The 20,196-nt window shown below is 35.8% G+C and overlaps 1 protein-coding gene across 3 annotated transcripts in view; it reads right to left on the reverse strand.

The window, feature by feature from the left end:
- Positions 1-14,694, reverse strand: part of LOC135683483 (calcium/calmodulin-dependent protein kinase type II delta chain) — a 35,442-nt gene extending 20,748 nt beyond the window's left edge. For all 3 annotated transcript variants that reach the window (XM_065198763.2, XM_065198755.2, XM_065198747.2), the window contains exons 1-8: positions 14,537-14,694; positions 13,032-13,126; positions 6,626-6,685; positions 5,707-5,761; positions 3,651-3,716; positions 3,109-3,181; positions 2,818-2,920; positions 2,319-2,402 (exon numbers count right to left, since the gene is read on the reverse strand). In XM_065198763.2, the coding sequence (XP_065054835.1) occupies positions 2,319-2,402; positions 2,818-2,920; positions 3,109-3,181; positions 3,651-3,716; positions 5,707-5,761; positions 6,626-6,685; positions 13,032-13,126; positions 14,537-14,598 (598 nt within the window). In that variant the 5' untranslated portion in view covers positions 14,599-14,694. The remainder of the gene's footprint in view (positions 1-2,318; positions 2,403-2,817; positions 2,921-3,108; positions 3,182-3,650; positions 3,717-5,706; positions 5,762-6,625; positions 6,686-13,031; positions 13,127-14,536) is intronic.
- Between the last annotated feature and the right edge of the window lie 5,502 nt (positions 14,695-20,196).

The raw sequence follows: 20,196 nt of genomic DNA on the forward strand, positions 1-20,196 counted from the left end.
CGCGAGTTTTTGTCAAACAGTTTTTAAGGACAGAACACGAACTATGAACATATTCAGCTGCAACTCTCAGAGCCTCATTACTACAAAATTACTCAAAAGGAGATGGCTGAGGAATTTGATCTTCTTGCAACGCAGGGGCATTGGTAAAATCTAATCTTTCAAATGATTTGTTTACGGAACAAATCAAAAAACGTATGAAACAGGTCAAGCTTTGAAGAAACAAGCGCTTCATCATTGCCTCAAGGCGAATCCTCAAAAATGTTCAAATATTAATCGCTAAAGATTTAAATACAAAATTGTGGTTATTGGTGAGAGTATTCCATAAGGTTTTCCAATGACAACGAAATATATGAATCGCCACAAGCCTAGATTTTACCCTGGCTTGACCAACAGATTTTAGATCGGATTTTAAGTGGATTATGGTCGGCATGTATATTTTTAACGTGCTTCTCATTTGTAATGTTTTTATCACGCTATACGAACAACTAATCTGGTTGGAAAGAGGCAATGCCAACTGGACATATACGCCTGTTGTTGTTATTTTTTTTATTCAATACTCAATAGCTAACAATTATGCAACCCATATACGAAGTTAATCTCAATCAAATTGAGAAACATGTATACGAAAATTAGTCAAACATAATCATTGAACAAAATCCTAGGCTCCTGTAGGCGTCACATTCACATTCTAGGACAAACCTTTGCTTTATAAAAAGTTTGAAGTTTTTCAAGTTTTCAGTGGATTCTATTTTTTTGTAAGCGGTCCAATGGACCTATGTGTACCAAAATTTACTTGATTTTGTCCTCTAAGCTTTAGTAATAAGGATGTTCGGAAGAATATTATGAAGAACTGAATTTGGAGAAATTCTTCATTAACGATGGATTAAGATTATTTTCGAATTTGCAAGTTTTATTGAGGGAAGACAAAAGCTGTGTTTATACAACTGACCAAGTATTTTATGGGCAAATTTAGGGAAACTATGGCCTAAGGAAAAAGGGTGCACTGATAGTTGAAATTGTATCGGCTTGGGGAGTGGGTGAGGTTTCAAAATTAAGGAGCTACATTTATATAATCAGAGAAAGTATTGCCTTGAAATTGTCCATTTGCATACCGTCATATAGGAGAATTCCGACCGCAAGTGCAGCAGGGTAGACGGATAGAGGGGGGGGGGGTGCGATAAAGATAGCAGAACTTCAAGACAAGCTGTGATTTCCAAATTTTTTAGCCAGTTAACAAAATTAGAGCAGAACAGTTTTGTGAGTTTACACCTTGTCTATCAACTATCTTTCTGTGAACCGTAATAGATAAAACAAAGGTGAGTTCTATCGGGTTAAATAAAATACAATAATTATGAAATATGAAATTATCCAAAAGAAAAATGCATGTTCGGTTGGCTTCTGAAGCCTTTATCAGTTTCTACAATATGTAGATATCAAGAAGTAGCAGGGTAAGAGCTTTTGACAGACTGTAAAATAGAAATTATCCACACATCTTTGCTAATGTCTAATTCAAGGTTCCAATTTCATTTGGACACAACTTACTTCAATTTGTTCTGTTACGTGCAGCCCGTTAACAGTTCAGTTCAAAAACGTGCCTCTGCACCGAAAATTGGTTTAAAATTACAATGAAGACCTCCAGACGTTTGGTAACATGGTAGAGTTATTTAGAACAGCTAAATCCGAAACCAGTTGTAATCTGAAGGGGAGCTAAAAGAGCACCTTCTTATCCAATAAGATCCATCTGATAACAAATGTTTTTAAACCTTTTTGAGCTACAGAAAACTTTTTTATCAAAATAATCCCATGCTATACCACCAGCCAATAAGGGTAACGAATGGAACTAGGCAGCCTTATAACAACAACAGTCCTTATAATAATGATACTGGCTCTACCTGTATTTATAATCATGCAATGCATGTATGGCTACTAAAATAGAACATAGAATTGACAACGTCGAATTGTTCGCAACAGATAGTATGGTTGGTTTAGGATACGGTTGATCTGAGCAATTTTCAAAAACGGTTGCGTAAGACCAATTCACTGACATTGTACAATTTTCCACGGAATTTCTGAAAATCTCTCAAGTAAACAGCAGAGAATCGCGGCACCATGGTTGAAAAACACTCAGCGGTAGAGCACTAGACGTACAAAGTCAAGGGTCGTGAGTTTGGGCCCAGCTCGGGTCGGTTATTTTCCCGCACTCTCTATTAATTATTTCGATATGTCCAACAGCTAGCCCGCATTTTCCACCATTCCCCAACACTCCCGCATTCTGTCCACTGCCAACGGTTCTGACAATAAAAGCATGAAATACTCACCACAAGCCCACATATCAACTGGCTTTCCATATGGCTCTTTTCGTAGCACTTCAGGTGATAGGTAGCCAGGTGTGCCGGCAAAACCTGTAGAACGAAAAATTGGATTTAATGGCTAACTATTGTATGATACAGCAAAAGCTTGGCAAATATCACATTATCACTGTATAAATTTCTATTATAACTCTTAAACCTAGGGAGAGGGAATAGGTTTGTTGTGTATCTCCGCACCTGACACGTGCGAGCATTGCAATGTGAATACGGACATAAGGTTATAGCCATATAAAGACTAGAGATCCTACCAATCTAGTGCTATCAACACGATACAAACAAAAGGTCGAGTCGTCAAATACAAACAAGATGTTTCGAATTAAAAAGTTCAAATGATTAAAGTTGGGCTTAACAAGAATACCTAGAAGGGAAAAACAACTTTGCTAGAATGAGAAAGCATCAGAAAAAGAGTAAGAAATAAAATCGGAATTGATATGAAAGAAGAACGTACCATGCCAAGAATACTTCTCGCCATCAACCTCTACAGCTAGGCCAAAGTCTGCTAGCTTGACAACAGCCCCTTTCTCTTTGCTTGCTAGCAATAGATTCTCGGGCTGTCAAAGCAAGGGAGAAAACTAATAAGACGTTTTCCTTAAACGGAATGCCAAGATTGCGAATTAATACAGAGACAGTATACTATAGCATAAATTATCAGTGGTAGATTAAAGGGCTAAAGAAGACAGAAAGGAATAAATTATTTCTAAGAAATGAAATACAAAAATTGGAAAATGTTGGAGAATACCTTAAGATCTCTGTGAACAACACTGTTTTGATGGCAATGCTGGACGCTTTCGAGAATTTGTTGGATACAGTGACTGAATAAAAGAGAAACAAATATTAATAGATTTAGCCTTGGGGAGATAATCTCAATCGAATGAAATAGAGCGAAGTAATTAATGAAAAACGAAACAGTGGAATGATCGTCTATTACGACGCTGTAAACTTATCATGTCGCTGTAAAAGATAAAGGACGATAAATGAATAAATGTATCATGGAAGAATTAAAGATAAGGAGAATCTATGATTCATTTCAACTGTTTCTTATGCTTTCTACTGCTATATTATTAGCCCTTCGTTGAGGTTAAGACGTGGTTTAAAGAAAAGCAGAGGGCTCCAGGCATTACGTTTATCTAGATTTAAAAATAATCTACACACGATATCAGATCAAGCATCTAGAGCTTTACTCTTTCCTTTGCCTACAAACTTATAAAACAGGAGAGCTTAAAAATGAATTAAGAGAAAAAAGGATAAAGAATATACAATGTCTCAAAGAAACAAAACTACCTTGCATCTGCTTCACTGTAATACTCGCGTGCAACAATATCTTCAAATAATTCACCACCTGTTACCCTGCGGAATGAATTCAAGACATAACAAATTATTCCTCTTTGATAACCCATATCAATTATAATTAAATTGGATCATTGAGTTACAGATACACGAGACTGTTGTTCTACGCGGAATGAGATCGTTGTACATTATATAAGATAAAGAATTCAACAGATAAGGTTTTTTATGCATCAGACCAATATCTCTCTCCTTGTCACCCGGTCTTGCAGCCATGGCAGTATAAGCTGTAATAATCAGATGTGTTGTCACGCTGGCGCATAAAATCGTCTTCTCGCAACTTGTCACATATTTCCTTTCCTTTCGTCATCATCTGACTGGCCCTAGATCCTCTGATGAGTAGCAGACGAAGGTGCCTTCAGCACGTGGGAGAGTGCTTCTAGATTTTCGCGCACACTACAATTATCATTCGTGGGCCAGAAAGGATTGAGCCCTGCTCGTTGAGCTAAGCTTAAACATGTCTTATATCCAAGCCTTGGATATTACTAGTTCAGTTGTCTTCCAACTACTGCCCCACATTTTGGAAAGCATCGCACTATTTATTTTTGATCAAGTCTTTATTTTCCAAAATCTTTATTTTCCAAAATCTTTATTTTAGTTGATCTATTTTTATTGTCTTTATTTTAGATGAATTCCTAACAATTAACTTTCGTCTATAGGTAATAACAATATAATCGTAACAGGATTCTGAAAATCATACACGCATTAAGTAACTGGTTCAACAAGTTTCAGGCAAAACGATTCATAGAGTACTAAGAACTGAATCTTGAATGCTGAAATAGGCCTTTACATTCTTGTTAAGTCTGTATAGCAAATGTTTTGATATTTTCCCTTCAGCAAATGCAATATATGACCTGCTGTCATGGCTTGCTGTTTCCAAAAAAGCGTAGAATAAACCCACAAAAGAAGCTAGAAAACCAGCTACTCCCAGGCGTCGAAAGTTAAATTTCACAATATGCGAACATTTGATTCGTGAGAACTGCTCCGTCCTCGTTAAGTTTCGTGGGAAAAATAGTGTGAGTCAGCCCTTTTCTTGTTCATTTAAGAGAAAATTATGATAAATGGGGAATGAAGACCGTTCTCCGGCGGTTTCTTCAAAACAATCAGATTGCTTACACGCTTATTTAAACAAATTTTGACGCATTATGTCTCAAGTTAAGATCACATGGCACTGGTTAACACCCGATTGTTAATAATTCATACACACAACTACATTTCAAGTTCTGGAAAGCAACCTGGCTTTTTTCCTGCAGAATTCACGCAGTTACCCGCAGAATAATTTCGATAAGCAATCTTAACTCTCTTCCTTTGCAATCCAAGGTGTCAAAAATGAAGTAAACAATTAAAGTACGATTTAGTTTTAGATGTATGTGGAAAAGGAGCTGTAATTTTTAAAGATCAATAGTGATTTTTGGGGAGCACATAAACTGCATTGTGACACATGTCTGTGAAGGAAATTTTCTGGTCTACAGAGCTTCTGGCATACCATGTGGCTTCAGATATTTTAAGACCTATGGGTCTATACCAATACGATCTAGGATCACCCAAAGAAAAATTTGCCAAATAATCACAAACAGACTTTTTAAAAAACCGAGAAACGTAAGAAGACCGTCGGGCATCTTGGGGCTTCTGGGGAAACCCCGAAATCACCTTTGTTGAGTACTTTTTCGACTACAAACATAGCATGCAAACTGAAAAGCACTGAAAGCTGTATATTCTCTATCTCACGTGCACTAGACTGTTCACTATATCCTTTTTATCAAAGATAAACCTAAAAGGCCATAGGCATACATAACCACCTTAATCTAAAAAACAGCAGTATTGTGTGCCTGGCCTAATAAAACCGATGTTTAAACAATCAAACTGCAATGATAACGAAAGTTTCAAATTGCTTTACCAAACAATGAAAGTGAAAATTGAGCTTCCGAACCCGAAATAAAGACGCCTTAAACATCTGCAGCCCCGTTTAATTAATTATCAAAGTTAAACTTACAAATCAAAAACAAGATAGTGAACTCCTTCTTCCGGAAGGCTTGCATGCAGTCTCACTGCAAATGAAATAATAAATTATATTACATATTGTGAAGATTTACACTCACAATTAAGTTTGAGCAAACATTCTTAGGCCTGGATCAAACGAAGCATTTCACACGTTTTGAATACAATAAGCGAATTAAGTCATGTAAAATGCAATATTTGACTTGAAATATTTCCATGTGCTGAATTTTAGTCGACTACAATTATTCTTTTTCAAAAATATAAACATTTGAGTCATACTTGAGCTTATAAGCAAGCGGCAATTACTTGGCAACCTCAACAATCAAGTGCTCGCGTTTTCAAATTGGCCTATTTCGAACCACAACAAGGTGAATATATTTTCTAGCAGATTTATTCGACCAGATGCAGTATTCACCCAAGGCTCTTTTTCATTGACTTCGCAGATCACTCATTCAAATTCAACATTGTACCTGACTCCTCTTCGACTAACATAAATATCGAAAATAACGTTATCGGCACATTTAAAATGCGACGTTTGAACCAGATCAGATTCTCGTCAATTTCAACAGAAGTCTATTTCAGCAAAAATATAGGCCACAATGTGGGAACGTTAGAAATAAGGAGATTGTGTAAATCACCTCGACTGTTTTTCATGCATTCTGCTGCGACATTATTACACATTCGATAACTTTAAGGTGTGGTTTTGAGCAAAGCAGAAAAACTTAAATCATTACTTTTATCAAGATTTAAAAAAGATCTGTACACGATATCACATCAAGCATCTACAACTTTCATCTGCTACCAAATTGCTTTCTTTTGACGAGCCGCTTGCCTTTGGTGTATTCAAAGTGGTATGGCAATGGAAAACATATTGCTTCTCAAGCTAAATTTAATGCTTCGAAAAACCACTTTACCTATGTTTGGATGTTTTAGCATGCGGCATATTCTCGCTTCTCTCTCGAGCTTTTGAAGATCTGAAATAACAATATAAATGATCAAAATTGCATCCATTAAGAGAAATTCCACCAGACTGTAAAAAATCTTATTTAATGCACAGTTTTGTAGTGTGTAACAATACACTTGTTAGATAAAATGTTCCTTTTTGAAAGATACGTTCGTTCAGAGAGGCTTCCGTTGTAGAGAGGTGTCTATTGCAGAAAGATGTTAGTTGTATTGTAGAAAGGTGTCCGTTGTATAGAGGTGTCCGTTGTATAGAGGTGTCCGTTGTCTAGGAGTGTCCATTGTAGAGAAGTGTCTACTGTAGAGATGCTTTATTATTGAGAGGTGTCCGTTGTAGAGGAGAGTCCATTGAAAAGAGGTTGCTGTGGTAGAGAGGTGTAGAAAGGTGTTCGATGTATTGCAGAAAGGTGTCCGTTGCATAGAGGTGTCTTTGGTAAAGAGGTGTCCGTTGTATAGAGGTGTCCGTTGTATAGAGGTGTCCGTTGTCTAGAGGTGTCCGTTGTAAAGAGGTGTCCTTTGCATAGAGTTGATCATTGTAGAAAAGTGTCCTAGACTCTGTGCATAAATGTACATAAAATGAGGCAGTAGCGAAACAGAGGCTCGTGGAGTAAATCTAAAAGTGTCCGTTCTATAGAGGCGACGTTTTGCGCAAGCCACGATTAACATAAATCAATAATGTCTGGCTACATATGGTAGAAAGTAAATTTGAAAGACTCGAAAACTTTGGAAGATTCAAACATAATTGCAGATGCATATTTGGGTTGAATTTCTTTAACAGTCTTGATTTCAAAATATATTTCAATATAATGCAGCTGTAGTTAATAAAATTTAAACAGGCTGACAGCTGCTATGGCGACAAAGACACAACGAAAAAAGTTCAAGAAAATTTCCATTGAAGCTAAGCTTTTGTTGAAACTATGTAATTTTTGGAATGAGATCTTCTTAAATATGATAATCTAAAGGGTTTCTGTTAGTTTCGATTTACGGGGAAATGATCTTTTTGCTTTTGACAAATCTTTCAATTTGGAATGAGCATATTGCAAGCCTAGTGTAATGTTTCGAAAATGCCCTTAAAGACAGCATTTCTATCTAGATTGCAGTTACACGTAGCATCGTTCATACTGCTGATTAAATACAAATATGCAATTCTACTCTTCAGCCCTGCTGTGATTTGATTGGCTTCGACCAAGCAACCTTTTCGTTGATTGGACGCTTCTATACCCCCCCCCCCCCCCTCCCTCGAAAGCACGTTTTGTGTACAGACACAACGTCTTTTACAACAAGAGAACTACTTGTTTTATTGATATTTTTTAAAGCTGCAGTCAGATACTCAGTCTCCCTTGGTAACTCACACGAGATGAGTCTGGTGGGTACATTCTTCCCACGTGACAACATAGAATTGAGAATGATCATTAAGTCATGTTCAGACATTGCAATGAAATTTTAATGGCTCTTATTGCTTGAGCAAAGTCAAGTTATTTGAAAGCTGGAAAAATGAGAGAAGCAAAATTAAGTTGATCATTCGAAACTAATTTGGAGCTCTTTGGACAATGAAAGGTAAATCGACGTTAACTACCCAAAATTCCCGCAAAATGCAAAGTTAGAAACCGCGCAAATACACCTGCACTTTTGTTTTCTCAGCAGAGCAAACAAATTGGCTCAGACGAGCCTTTAAGAGTTTAGGAAAAAAGCATGACTGTGGTAAGGAGCCACCAGAGATTTAGACAAACCTGCAGACCAAATATGTCCGTGAAAGACAGACAAAAAGGTTACATACACATGAAAGGTTGCAAAAGCAAAGAAAATATCATAATGCTTTGGGAATAGCCAGAATGTTGGTGAAGAAAAACAATAAAGAAAAAGATTTGTTTTGAGAAGACAGCGTCAGTCGTTATCATTAGTGAGAATTCATATGAAAAATGACATGTTGTGACAGGAAAATGCGAGGAATAGATGAAATGATGAAGTCAATCAGCTTCAAAAGTAAAACACTTGGAAAGGGTAGTCATTCTCCCTGCAAATGAAAACAACGTACATATAAGATTAAATATGAACTTGATTAGCCACGTGATTAGACGGTGTACTAAACGACAATGGTTAGAAATTAATTCATAAAATCATTGGATTAAATGTTTCAAAACACCACAGGATTACAAGAACAATTTACATTCCGTCTCAGATTGACGTATAAACGTCAAAGAATTTTATAGAAATTGTCGCAAAGCAAAAGAGTCGATATAGGACGATACTTAGGAAAATACCTAAGTAGCCTTATGTCGATAGACGTGAGCCAAAGATGAACGGTAATTCGACTTAATAATTGACTATTATTACAGAAAAATATCAGTCTGTACAAAAATACGAATGAGGGAATGATCTGTCACCATAGCTGCCCAATTACATAAAAATAAAATTTGTGGTTGACGGAAAATGACGGCTAGAGGTCTTAACCAAAGACCTTTTGCCTCTGAATAGATCATATTGACACCAGCATAGCCAAAGAAATGTGGAATGGACCTAAAAATATAGAAACGTGGAACCCAGGGGAACTGTAGTTTGCAAGACAATTCAACACAGCATAATTAAAGTCAGCAACAAAACAGCACATAAACAAAAATGAAACAACATGGCAAAAAATACAGGACAACACGAAAAAACAACACAGCATAAAGTTCCAAAAGAGACGACATAATACAAAATTTGCAGCTTTATCGAATATTTTGAAGACAATCTAAAGGAAGCATTACCAAACATCCTTTAGAAGGAAAATGTTAAAATTATCATTCAAAACCCTAATTTTATTTTGACAATTTTGCGACTACCATATGTTTGTTAAATGCGTGTTGCTTTTGATGTCAAAATTCCATTATAAATTTTTTGCTTTTCTCTTAAAATTCTAATTTTGTACACGCTTTTTGTAATTTAGCGCCCTGTCTCATGAAAACTGGTAAACTGGTTTTGACAGCTCATCTACGGTTTTCCATGTATACGTCAGCTAGTCATGTTAATTGTTGCTGTTTGTAGAGTAAATTCGTGATTTTGTAAAACCTAATATTTATACCTAATAAAACTAATATTTACTAAAAACTAATATAAAAGATTTGAGCTTGCACTTGATTTTACGTCAGCAACTGTTAATACATATTCGCAGAAAATTATCGAATCTCGTAATTACGTCGGTTGAGCCTCTGTTTGGTTGGTTTTCACAAAAAACCATAGAGATAGGAATATAAAAACTTGTATTCCTATCTCTATGCAAAAAGCTGAATACAACGATGACGCATGCAATGTTTCTACGACATTAAGATAAGGCATAATTCACAGCTGCTGTTGAGGGCATTTACATCAATACTCAGACACTGACATTGTCAATACTATGAAGCAGACACAATCTTGTTCGATGTTTTACGTAACGTTCAAGAGCAACCAGTTGGGGCATCACAACAAAATAGCTGATCAGTTAATCAAACCTCTTTTTGCGTTAATTACAACAAATGCCACTGATCCTTGCGTAATCTCGTCAATGCTATTCGGGGCATACTTGTGTACTGGAGTTTTCGAGTGAAGTGAACTTTTACAGCACATCCTTTTCATACCTAAACTGGCACAATAGATAACCAAACTCCACGTGTAGATATGATTTAAGAAAAACCCATGGCTTAACAAACGAAACATTTTCTCCACTGACTATTGCTACAAATCCTATCTTATTTTACTTTGATGACAATCGACTGACTGGGTCACAACAGCAATGCATCTCTTCCCTGGCACAAAGATTTGATTGAAAGCTAAATTTTTGGAAATTGTCAACTGCTTGGTTTTGTATGTATATCAAAAAATGCGGCTGATTTGCAATATCATTCTGTCCTTCAGGTTTTCTTTTTCAATTCGAATTCATAAAACTTCATTAAACATAGGCTTTCTTGGTTAACTTTGTAGAAGCTTGTAACTTGCACCCTTTGCATGGCTGAACACATAAAATTATATGGGTATTGCTGGGAAGACATTGAAAAGTATCCTGTTTTTGGTCCCCTTCATAGTTTACCATAAAGTGTATCCACTGTTAGTTAAACAGCATGGACAGGATAAAACAAGGAATTTGATATATGAGACTATAATCAGTGGAGGACATCTGTGGGGCAAGAAGGGCCAAGGGGGTGACAACCAAGGGGGTGACTGTCTTTTGTTCTGAAACAATGGGAAATGTGATGTCACCTTATTAAAGCAATAGGCTTGCCCCCCAATATTTGACCAAGTGTCTGCCCCTGACTATTATCCCAGCAAGTAATATTCTACTGTGCTAGCTGTACTGTAAAAACTGACATGGAGTTGTGTGTAACTAAAACTCCAGCCTAATCCCAAATAACAAGCAAGGTAGCAAGGTCATAGGTAGGAATCAAGACAAAAAAGTTCCATTATATTCTCAAACCAATGGCAAACCCTACAATATCAGAAGATTTTATCAACAATAAAAGGGTCTTGAGTTACAATAATGTTGACATAGGCTGAAGTTACAGCTATCAATTTCTTTAGGCGTTTCCCATTGTTTAACATACCTGGGTACAAGCTCAATAAGCCAAATTTTTCATTCTAAAAGTATTTCCCTGTATTTTCAATTCAGGTGCTGAGTGATAAACTAAAAGTAAGGGAGCTTTGAGTTAGATTACATTGTACCTCAGTTATAGTTTTGTTGGTGTATTCTTTATTTCACAGAAAATATAAGATGTCAGGGAGCATTATCAACAATGATGAGCCACATAATGTGCATTATTCGAAACAATAGAAGATTTCTCAAACAGAAGCAGAAAAATAAAAGGTTCAAAGCAAATAGTCTAAATTAAAAGAAATCAATAAAAAAAGAAACAAAAATTGGACATTGGCATTCTTAAGAGATAAATCACACACATTCCCAAGGACTTGCAGTAAAATTCTTGGTATTAGAACTATCACTGTAAAATTCTTTACTCATTTCCTAGTATTTCTCCATTCAATGTAATATCTCTCCCTACCTTGTTATTAATGATGAAATACTATGCCTGCGATGCCTAATCACTATGTCCAATTTTCAAAATTAGATCTACAATCATCACCTTGATGCATTTTAATACATTATTTGCTATGTGTTGAGCTAGGCACTACCTCATTCAACAAAATACAAGATGAAACTTCATCAAATATGTCATACATGCTGCCTTGATTTACTTCATTTTATCTGACTAAAGCTAACAAATTAAAGATAAAACAAAGCATCAAATGTACAAGTAAAAATACACAGGAAAATCCAACAAGCAGCAACAGTGTGATCTGATCAAAATCTAAAGGGAGTAACTGACCTGAAATGGTTCAGATAATCTACAAAAAATGACATGCAGCAAAAACTAATGACAAAAATGCCACTTGAAAAAATTGAAAAAATTTCCCTGCATAAAATAAAGACTTAGAAAGCTGTACAAACAAATAAAACATCAGGACCTTTCTCTAGGGAAGTTTTTTAAATCATCTATAAAATGCTGCAAATTGATTCTGTTTCATGCAGTTAAACAAAGAACAGGTAGAAAGGACAGGTGACTAACAAGAACAAATCCTACAGGTACTGTTTAGCAAAAAGCTTATCCTATGCAAAAGAGGAATTTGCAGCTTTCTTTGTTTCCAGAACAAGACATGACCAGTCATAAAGCTAAATATTTTCGTGAGGCCCTACTAGCATGTGCTTAACATGCAAAAGCTCAAAACATGGATACTTCCCAGGATTACTTGATAGCAAAACCCAACTGTATTTATACACAAAATAGACAATTCTCTAGGACATTTTATATAGATTTAGAATGATCTCAATATGTTGTGTTTACTGTGGACAACAAAACAATAAGAATATAATTTGGTGAATAGCAAAATTGCTTGTTTTTATCTCTAAAATACTGGATCAATATATTATTTTGCAACTCATGGTTTTATTATCAGCCTATTATCAACACAATCTTATCAATAGCTTGCTAGGGATGAACCAGTGGTAAATGCAAAAGCTTCCTAGTTCACAGAATGTTTTAAGACTCATATCCTCCCAAGGTAAAACCTCATTTAATCTCCAATTTATTGAACTTTGATATAATTTACAAGCCTTTAACTCACCAACAGTTTTCATATCAAAATTAACCATATCATAGCCTCTACTCTTGATCAATTTTTTTTACTGTGCCCTCATCAAAATGACAAATAGATTTTAATGTGTTGTGAACCCCAAAATGGTCTATCTGGACATCTTCGATTCATAGACCACTTAGAATGATAAATTAGTCCACCCCTGTATAAAAAAATCATGGAAAGTAACATGCATGATTGTTGCTTCAATACAGAACTGACCTCTAGCTGTCAACTTCCTTGTATTGAAGATCTTTGCAGCATATTCCATTCGAGTTTCCTTGTGGACACATCTTTTCACCACACTGAATGCTCCCCTGATAGAATATTACAAAAAGTTATTTTCAAAAAAAACTATATCCAACAAGAAAAACATGTCCATGGCAAAGACAGGGCTGCCCCATGGTATACTGATTGCTCTACTTGCTTTAAATAAATCTTATGAACATAATGCTATGCTTGTTTAATGCGTTTATAGGCAGAGAATTTGTAAAAATTCAAAGGGTTGAAGTTGCAGAAACCATGCAAACAAAGGGTGTGGTATTTGGAAACCACAACAATATAGGAAGATATTTGCTTTCACAAAACAAATTCTTATCATCTTGCCAGTGTAGCCAAAAAAGTTGCAGGTCAGACTTATCACACGCTAACAAGCAAGTAGAGCGACATCAGACAATTTCAAATACTAACACACTTTTTGTTTCTTCGTTATCTTTTATTTATAATATACAGTTTCGATCTACAACAGCATCACAACCAAAGATAACATTTCGACTACTATGGGTTTGAAATCGAACAAATTTGTTTAAAGGTTATCCGCTGTAGAACTATTTGAAGGTAGCGTTCTAAAAAGGTTTAAGGACAAACCTTAATAGAAATAAACGGCTATAGATGATTAATGTGTTTTAATCTTTTAAATACGCTTTTCAAAATATGTTCGGAAAGTTAACCGCAAAAGGGAGCGTGCGAATCATGAACATATCCAGCAATTAAACGTTAAATCGAAATGGGCGTTCGGTTTCGAGTGTTCACTGTTCAGTGTTTTGGAACATACATCACTCTTCGTAAATGGGGTTCTCGTATTTAAAACATCATTCAAATCCGAGAAATACACAAATTTTGCCTGATTACCTATGCTTCTTTCGGAAAATCTCTATTGTCGGAAGGACTTATTCGCATCTTAGCGTGAAAATAGCCAAAAACACTGAGCAGTTCATAAAAGAAAACAATCGCTGATTTAGGGGAGGGTTTTTTAGGAATCGTTAAAATCAAACTTAATTCGAGCAAATGGCTGCTGGTTTTGCAAGTTAAGTTAATTATGCATGCCTCCTACACGAAATTAGCGAAATACTCTTCATTTTAAATAGGAGATTATCGCAACAAAAATAATATATTTCTTTTGTGTCCGAAAGGACAACAAGAAAGAAGCCAGCAGCTTTGCACAAAACGAGTTGATTATTTTCTGTTTTCCTTTCTTATAAACTATCTAATTGCACAAGATCTAGATACCATGGAAAGAAACTAATGTCCAAAGCCAAGGATTTATGTTACAAATTTTTTCAAATCGCCTGAAAAGTCGCTGTAGAACTTTTCATGAGTACAACGAAAACCCAGAAATGGGAAGGGCTGTTTCTACTTGGCTTTGGCTAGGCCAGCAATATCACTCGGACGTGAGTTTGTTTATACCAATAATCACAATGAAAATTAGACAGAAGTGTGCGACATACTTGCCAAGCTCTTCTTTAAGCTCGTAAATATCATTGAAGCGCGGTCCTGTGTGATTTGCCATTGCAGATTTTTCTTATTTCAAAGCAGACAGCGACTTCACCGACCTTTCTGCACGACTCATCGGTAAGAACATCATTCACTATACATTTGCATATCATTACAATAGAGAGATTGTTATTCCTTCATAAAAATACAATGAGAGTATAATAGGTATTGTCTTTAAACCAATCAGATTCAAAGTTGTTTAATAAAGACAATTTATACTTAGAGGTATCAAACTTCTAAGAAACAAAGAATCCTCTTGGCCGGGCGATGTTTGTTAGAGATAAGCAAACTTCGTATCTACCGTTTAACGTGAAAAGTTATAAGAAAATGGATGTTTTTATTACATTTTAGGTGATCTCTATATTCTTAAATGTTGCAATCAAATCATTGAAATCTAATATTATGATATTCAACTAAAGATTGGGTTCTTTATTGCATGGCAGCTGCCACGCAGAGGCTATGCAGCTGTCTTTCCAACGTCCTTCATTTTGGCTTAATTTCTTTGTTAAAGCGTTTCTCAAAATAAACATCTGTTCACATGAATTTAGCATTATCCATATTTCAATTGAAACTTCGCTGAAGAGAAGCATATTGTGGGTATGTTTGAATTAGACCTTCTCACCATCGCACACACATTTAATATACGATTACCATTATCCACCGACACGTCATCTGAGGAAGTTTCTCACCTTGGCACAAATAACTAAAATGGCAAATTTAAAATGCTGAGAATGAGTTGAAAGATATCAATGTTAAAGTGCATGCGGTCCTAAGACCAAAACCCTCGTCATAATTACATCAGTTTTATATCAGTAACATTGCATAGTATCATTAAGTTTATACTCATATGGTAAGGGGTAGCCAACTGCCATCTGCCAACAAAACTTTTCTGACAACGAAGGCAAAAAATATATTCTGTCCCCCAACTAAGATAGCCGGGAAATTTTCAGCACGAATAAACTAGCCTGCGCGCAGACTCGACTGATTTTCCCAGAGATGAATTTTGTTGAACTGAATTTTCTAAACAACTAAATTTCCAATTAACTAGATTCATCTCTGGGAAAACCAGTCGAGTCTGCGTGCAGAAGAAACAAATACAAGCAACATTAAAGCGCATTGTTGACATCTATCTAGGCAAAACAAACAACAGAACTATTGTTAATAATAGAAACAGAGTTCTATTATCTTCTCTTGTCTTACGAAAATCAAGACTCCCTTTTGTTCGACTCTACAAAACTTCCCGAAGGAATAAATTTTATGTGATTACTGAGATAACAACCAGATTCGAAATTTATCGGCATTTTGACGTTTTATCTCATCGGAGCTTTTGAGCAAATAAGATTTTTCGCGCAAAAAGTAAACTCATCAAGCTGGTATTGTGGCTGGTATGTTTCATTTACAAAGCTTGCAAAAAATTTTCCCTCTCATTGAATTTATACTTTGGGTCGCTTAAGATTGCTTGTAGAATGATATTGGGAGCAGAATAATTAATTTCTATTCGAGTATTGAGGCTCAGCGAGTAATTTTTACTAAGGACAAAGTGCTTTTAGAATTCAGTAAGTTGGAAGCATTTGCAGAGTCCAGAAAAAAGTTGTCAACCTTCCTCCGGCAAAGGAAATCTTACTACAAAGAAAACCTTCCTCGTTTTTAATGGAACTTGGGGGGTACTCAACTAGTCTTGATCACCTCTCCCTGCAACTCTGTTTTTCAAAAACATTTTAAAAACAGTAGCTTGTTCTTAATCATAAATGTTTCTGAGACAGATGAAAAGTTACATGCTTATAACATCTATTAACAAAAGTGTGTCATTACTTAAATTCGTAAGTTATAGAAAGTTAATGCCTCAATTTTAAAGTGCAACGCAGTTCTGTGAATTCGTTCATAAAAATAGGTTTAAATATATTATTTAGCTTTTTCTTATTCTTTTTCTCTCTGTATTTTAAAAAGCAAAGGCTATTTCTTTGACCTCCTCCAGTTTCTAATTTTTCGGTCACCTTCCTCAATCTCTTTTTGTTTCCTTTTGCTTTTGCCAGTGGCCGTGGGGCCGAGTGGCGATTCACTCTTGCAAATAGAGATTTTGCCTAAAACAAACGGATTTCTGGGGATTTTCAGATAAAAGAATAGGATTTTCACAAAAGGTGTACGATATTTTTTTAGAGTGATTTGCCACCCCCCTCCCCCCCCCGCGTGGGGCCGTGATGTTTTCCTGTCTCTGAGCATTTTCTTTTGCCATGCGACTAAGGAGGTCATTTGGGCGATAGATTGCGGAAGGATTTTAAGTGTCACAAGCTTACATCACTGACGTGGCGTCCAGAGTCCAGAGAACATTACGGTTCCACGGCTGGGAGCTAGAGGAAGATTATCCAAAGGTGCAGAAGCTTTTAGAAGGCAATGTATAACCTCACAAGAATATGTTATGTGAAAAGAATTCACTGTTATGCTTGAACTTTTCTTTTTTTGACAACGCATAAACACCAAACTATAGATGATTTTACTTAAATTCCATTTCTAATAAATCTTCTCCCGAAGCAGACAAGGAAAATGTTGAGAAGGTAAGTAGTGCAAAAAATCATCTGGAGGAAGGTTGAGGTGTTTTCTGAACTCACATAAGTGTACCTTCATTAAAGCACTACCTACCTCTGAGCTCTAGGTCAGTATTAGGGCCTCATTAGGCCTTCAGTCTAGCTTTACTTATGAGCCCTCTTAATGGGTGAAACTCGTCTACAACCAACCTTTGAGGTGTTAGTGGATATCTTTTAACTCCAAACAAACATTTATTGTTGTATTTTGCTAAGCGTATTTTGTAATCAATGGTTAAATGTTTTTATTGAATTGAATTGAGAAAACATTTTCTAAACAGCAAGGATTTTCTAGCAGGCAAGGCCTACGTTTTCAAAATACAAATAATTGCATATGTGTAGAAGTTTGCATGAAAATTGTTTGGGGGCAACCCATACATCATATCAGCGCTATTTACATTAGGTTTCGGCCACTTTTGACATTAGTTCTAATCAAGCACAAACCTTCCATTAGTCCTTCTATGAGAATTTGTTTATCGCTGCGAGTTTCGGGCCTGCGCCACTGATTCTAAACTGTTATTTAGAAGTGGGTAGATGAAATTTGTTAATTTACTTCACTAGCCCCCCTTTTGGCAAAACTTTGCAGGCCCTGTTTTACTTTTGGATTTCGGTCCAATATATTTGTTGTAGTCTACAGCTTTATCTATATAAACATTAAGACAAATTCAAGTCTTCTATTTAGCAAAATACAGATGGCGATGGCCCCACGCCTACCTCTGTGGCGCAGTCCCTACAGTACTGATTTATAGAACTGCTTTTGGTCGTACATTTTCATTTTGTTAGGGAGACGAGCAAGGGAGGCGCATTTTTTAATGAGTGAGGCAACCCTCCTAGCTGGAGTCGAAGAGCATGCGCACGGTACGAAATTATAGTTAAGCATTCTCTGGCTTCTGGACGGCGGGTTGCCTCACTCATTTGAAGATTTTCGCTCTCGCCTCTCCCCAACAAGATTTTAAATAAAATTGCTCTAAGATCTATTTCTCCAATCGACATATTTTGGTTGACTTATTTTTGTTTTTCCGGCTTTTTAAAAAGAAAAACATATCTCCTAAGAAGGTAGAACAAATCTCAGTATTTGCAAAAACCATTTTATCCTTAATTTACATCTTGTAGCTACGAGATATCCTGTGGTTTAGGTTGTGTAAGACCACCCTGGTAAAATGGATCATAGTCTGAAGAGATTTTGGGATCACGAAAAGGATTTTTACTGATGGGGCGCCAATTTTGTTTCGAAAGTAAAGAACAAAGATGTTTTTCATCGAAAATATTTTTTTGGTTACTTCTGGCTCCTGTTTGTTACGCCAAACTTAACAAGCCAAGGTGTTTGTTTCTCTAATCCACTCAAGTCTATAATATCTTGGATATTTTTAACAAAATCGTAAAGTTATGATAAGAGAAAGTAATTTAAAGACATAAAGCAAATAGCATCTATTATACAATTGCTATATAAGGTATTGAAAGATATTAAAATCTTAATAAGACATTTTAATAGCTCTTTAAAGCGTTTTTTGTTAATTTTGATTCAATACGATTCAGAATTATCTCAAACCCATATTGTTGTATCTTAGAAACATAAATGTTAGTTTGTAAACATTTCATTAGATGTTCTTATCATAAGTAAATTCCTCGATTATAGCAGATGATATAGATGGAGCAATGTGTGTAGCAAAAGACAATATCAAAAATTCAATAGCCAAAAATTTACGTTGATGTCAAGTGTTCCTGACTCGAAATCTAAGTACCATATTATCCCCTTCATAGGATTAAGCCTAGATAAAAAAGAAGTGCCATAAAACTTCAAGAAATTGTTTTTTATGTTTTCAAAACTTATGGTTGTGGATATAGAACTACAGAAGCACTTCCAGACGGGGGTTGTTTTTACAGAATATTGTGTTATCAATAGTTATCAGCGTGAACAACCATTTCATATTCAATGCTGTAAACGTTATTTCAAAGTTTTAACAAGGAATAAATATGTTACGAAATATATGTGAATTCTACAGCCACAGCTGCAGCAATTAAAGAAAGAAAAATCAAAAGACGTTTTGAGTAAGATTTATTTGATATATATCCCTAACTTTGAACATCTATTGCTTGACTTCTTAGCTTATGGTTTTCTACTTCAATTTTTATAGGATTCATTTTTGTTTGTAATATTTAGGATACTAGATAAAAATATGACACAGGACACATAGTAATAACAGCAGTTTTTAACCAGTTCAACCTGCATAAACATGCTTGTAATTATTATATATATTATCTTTCACTGGACTGTGAAGAACTTTGACTAATTTTTTTTTGGGGTGGGGGGGACACGCCCCCCAGTTTTCAGCAGAATCGATTTTTTATTTCGTCTAAATTCGATGAGAAAATGTTGGGGGAGGGGTAATATTTTGACACCGTACTTTTTGTGATGTAATCCTATGATTTTCAAACTGCCAACTTTTAAACAAAAGTTAGTCATGGGCGTTCCCTTCGATGAGAATTGGCGTTCCCTGTTGGTAAAAGGGCATTTTCTGGTGGTTAGAAGGGCGTGGCTTAAATTGTTTTGATTTGTCCCCCCAGAGCTTAGTGGCTGGCGCCGCCATTGTGTAGACTATATCAAACACAAGGTGTATTTATGGTACTTCTTCTCGTTAAATGAGAATCTTAGTTACATGCTTCAGTTGAAGAACTTTTAGAGCTTTGAAAACAAGGTGATCGTGAGCGAAGTTTCAAAACAAGGATTTATTGGAGCCCCTTCTTATTGGGGGATCTTAGTTATCGAATTAAGGTGTCATAAAATGCGTTACGTCACTAACTATGAGAATATCAACAATCTCCATTGATAAGGTATGTCACCCAACAAATTTCCTTACGCAGACCAAGGGTCTTCTGAAGTTTTGGCCAAAAGTCCCTAGCATGTGAAATTATTTTTGATCCAGACTTGAATCTTTATTTTTGAAAAATAGTCTGGTGTCTACGTAGGCAAAACAACAAATTGCGAGCAAACAAAAGGGAAAACTTTGCTGTGGCATCCAAGTAAAACAAGAGGG

The sequence above is a fragment of the Rhopilema esculentum genome, chromosome 17 (assembly GCF_057945365.1).
Source record: "Rhopilema esculentum isolate cy_ngs chromosome 17, ASM5794536v1, whole genome shotgun sequence".
Taxonomy (NCBI): domain Eukaryota; kingdom Metazoa; phylum Cnidaria; class Scyphozoa; order Rhizostomeae; family Rhizostomatidae; genus Rhopilema; species Rhopilema esculentum.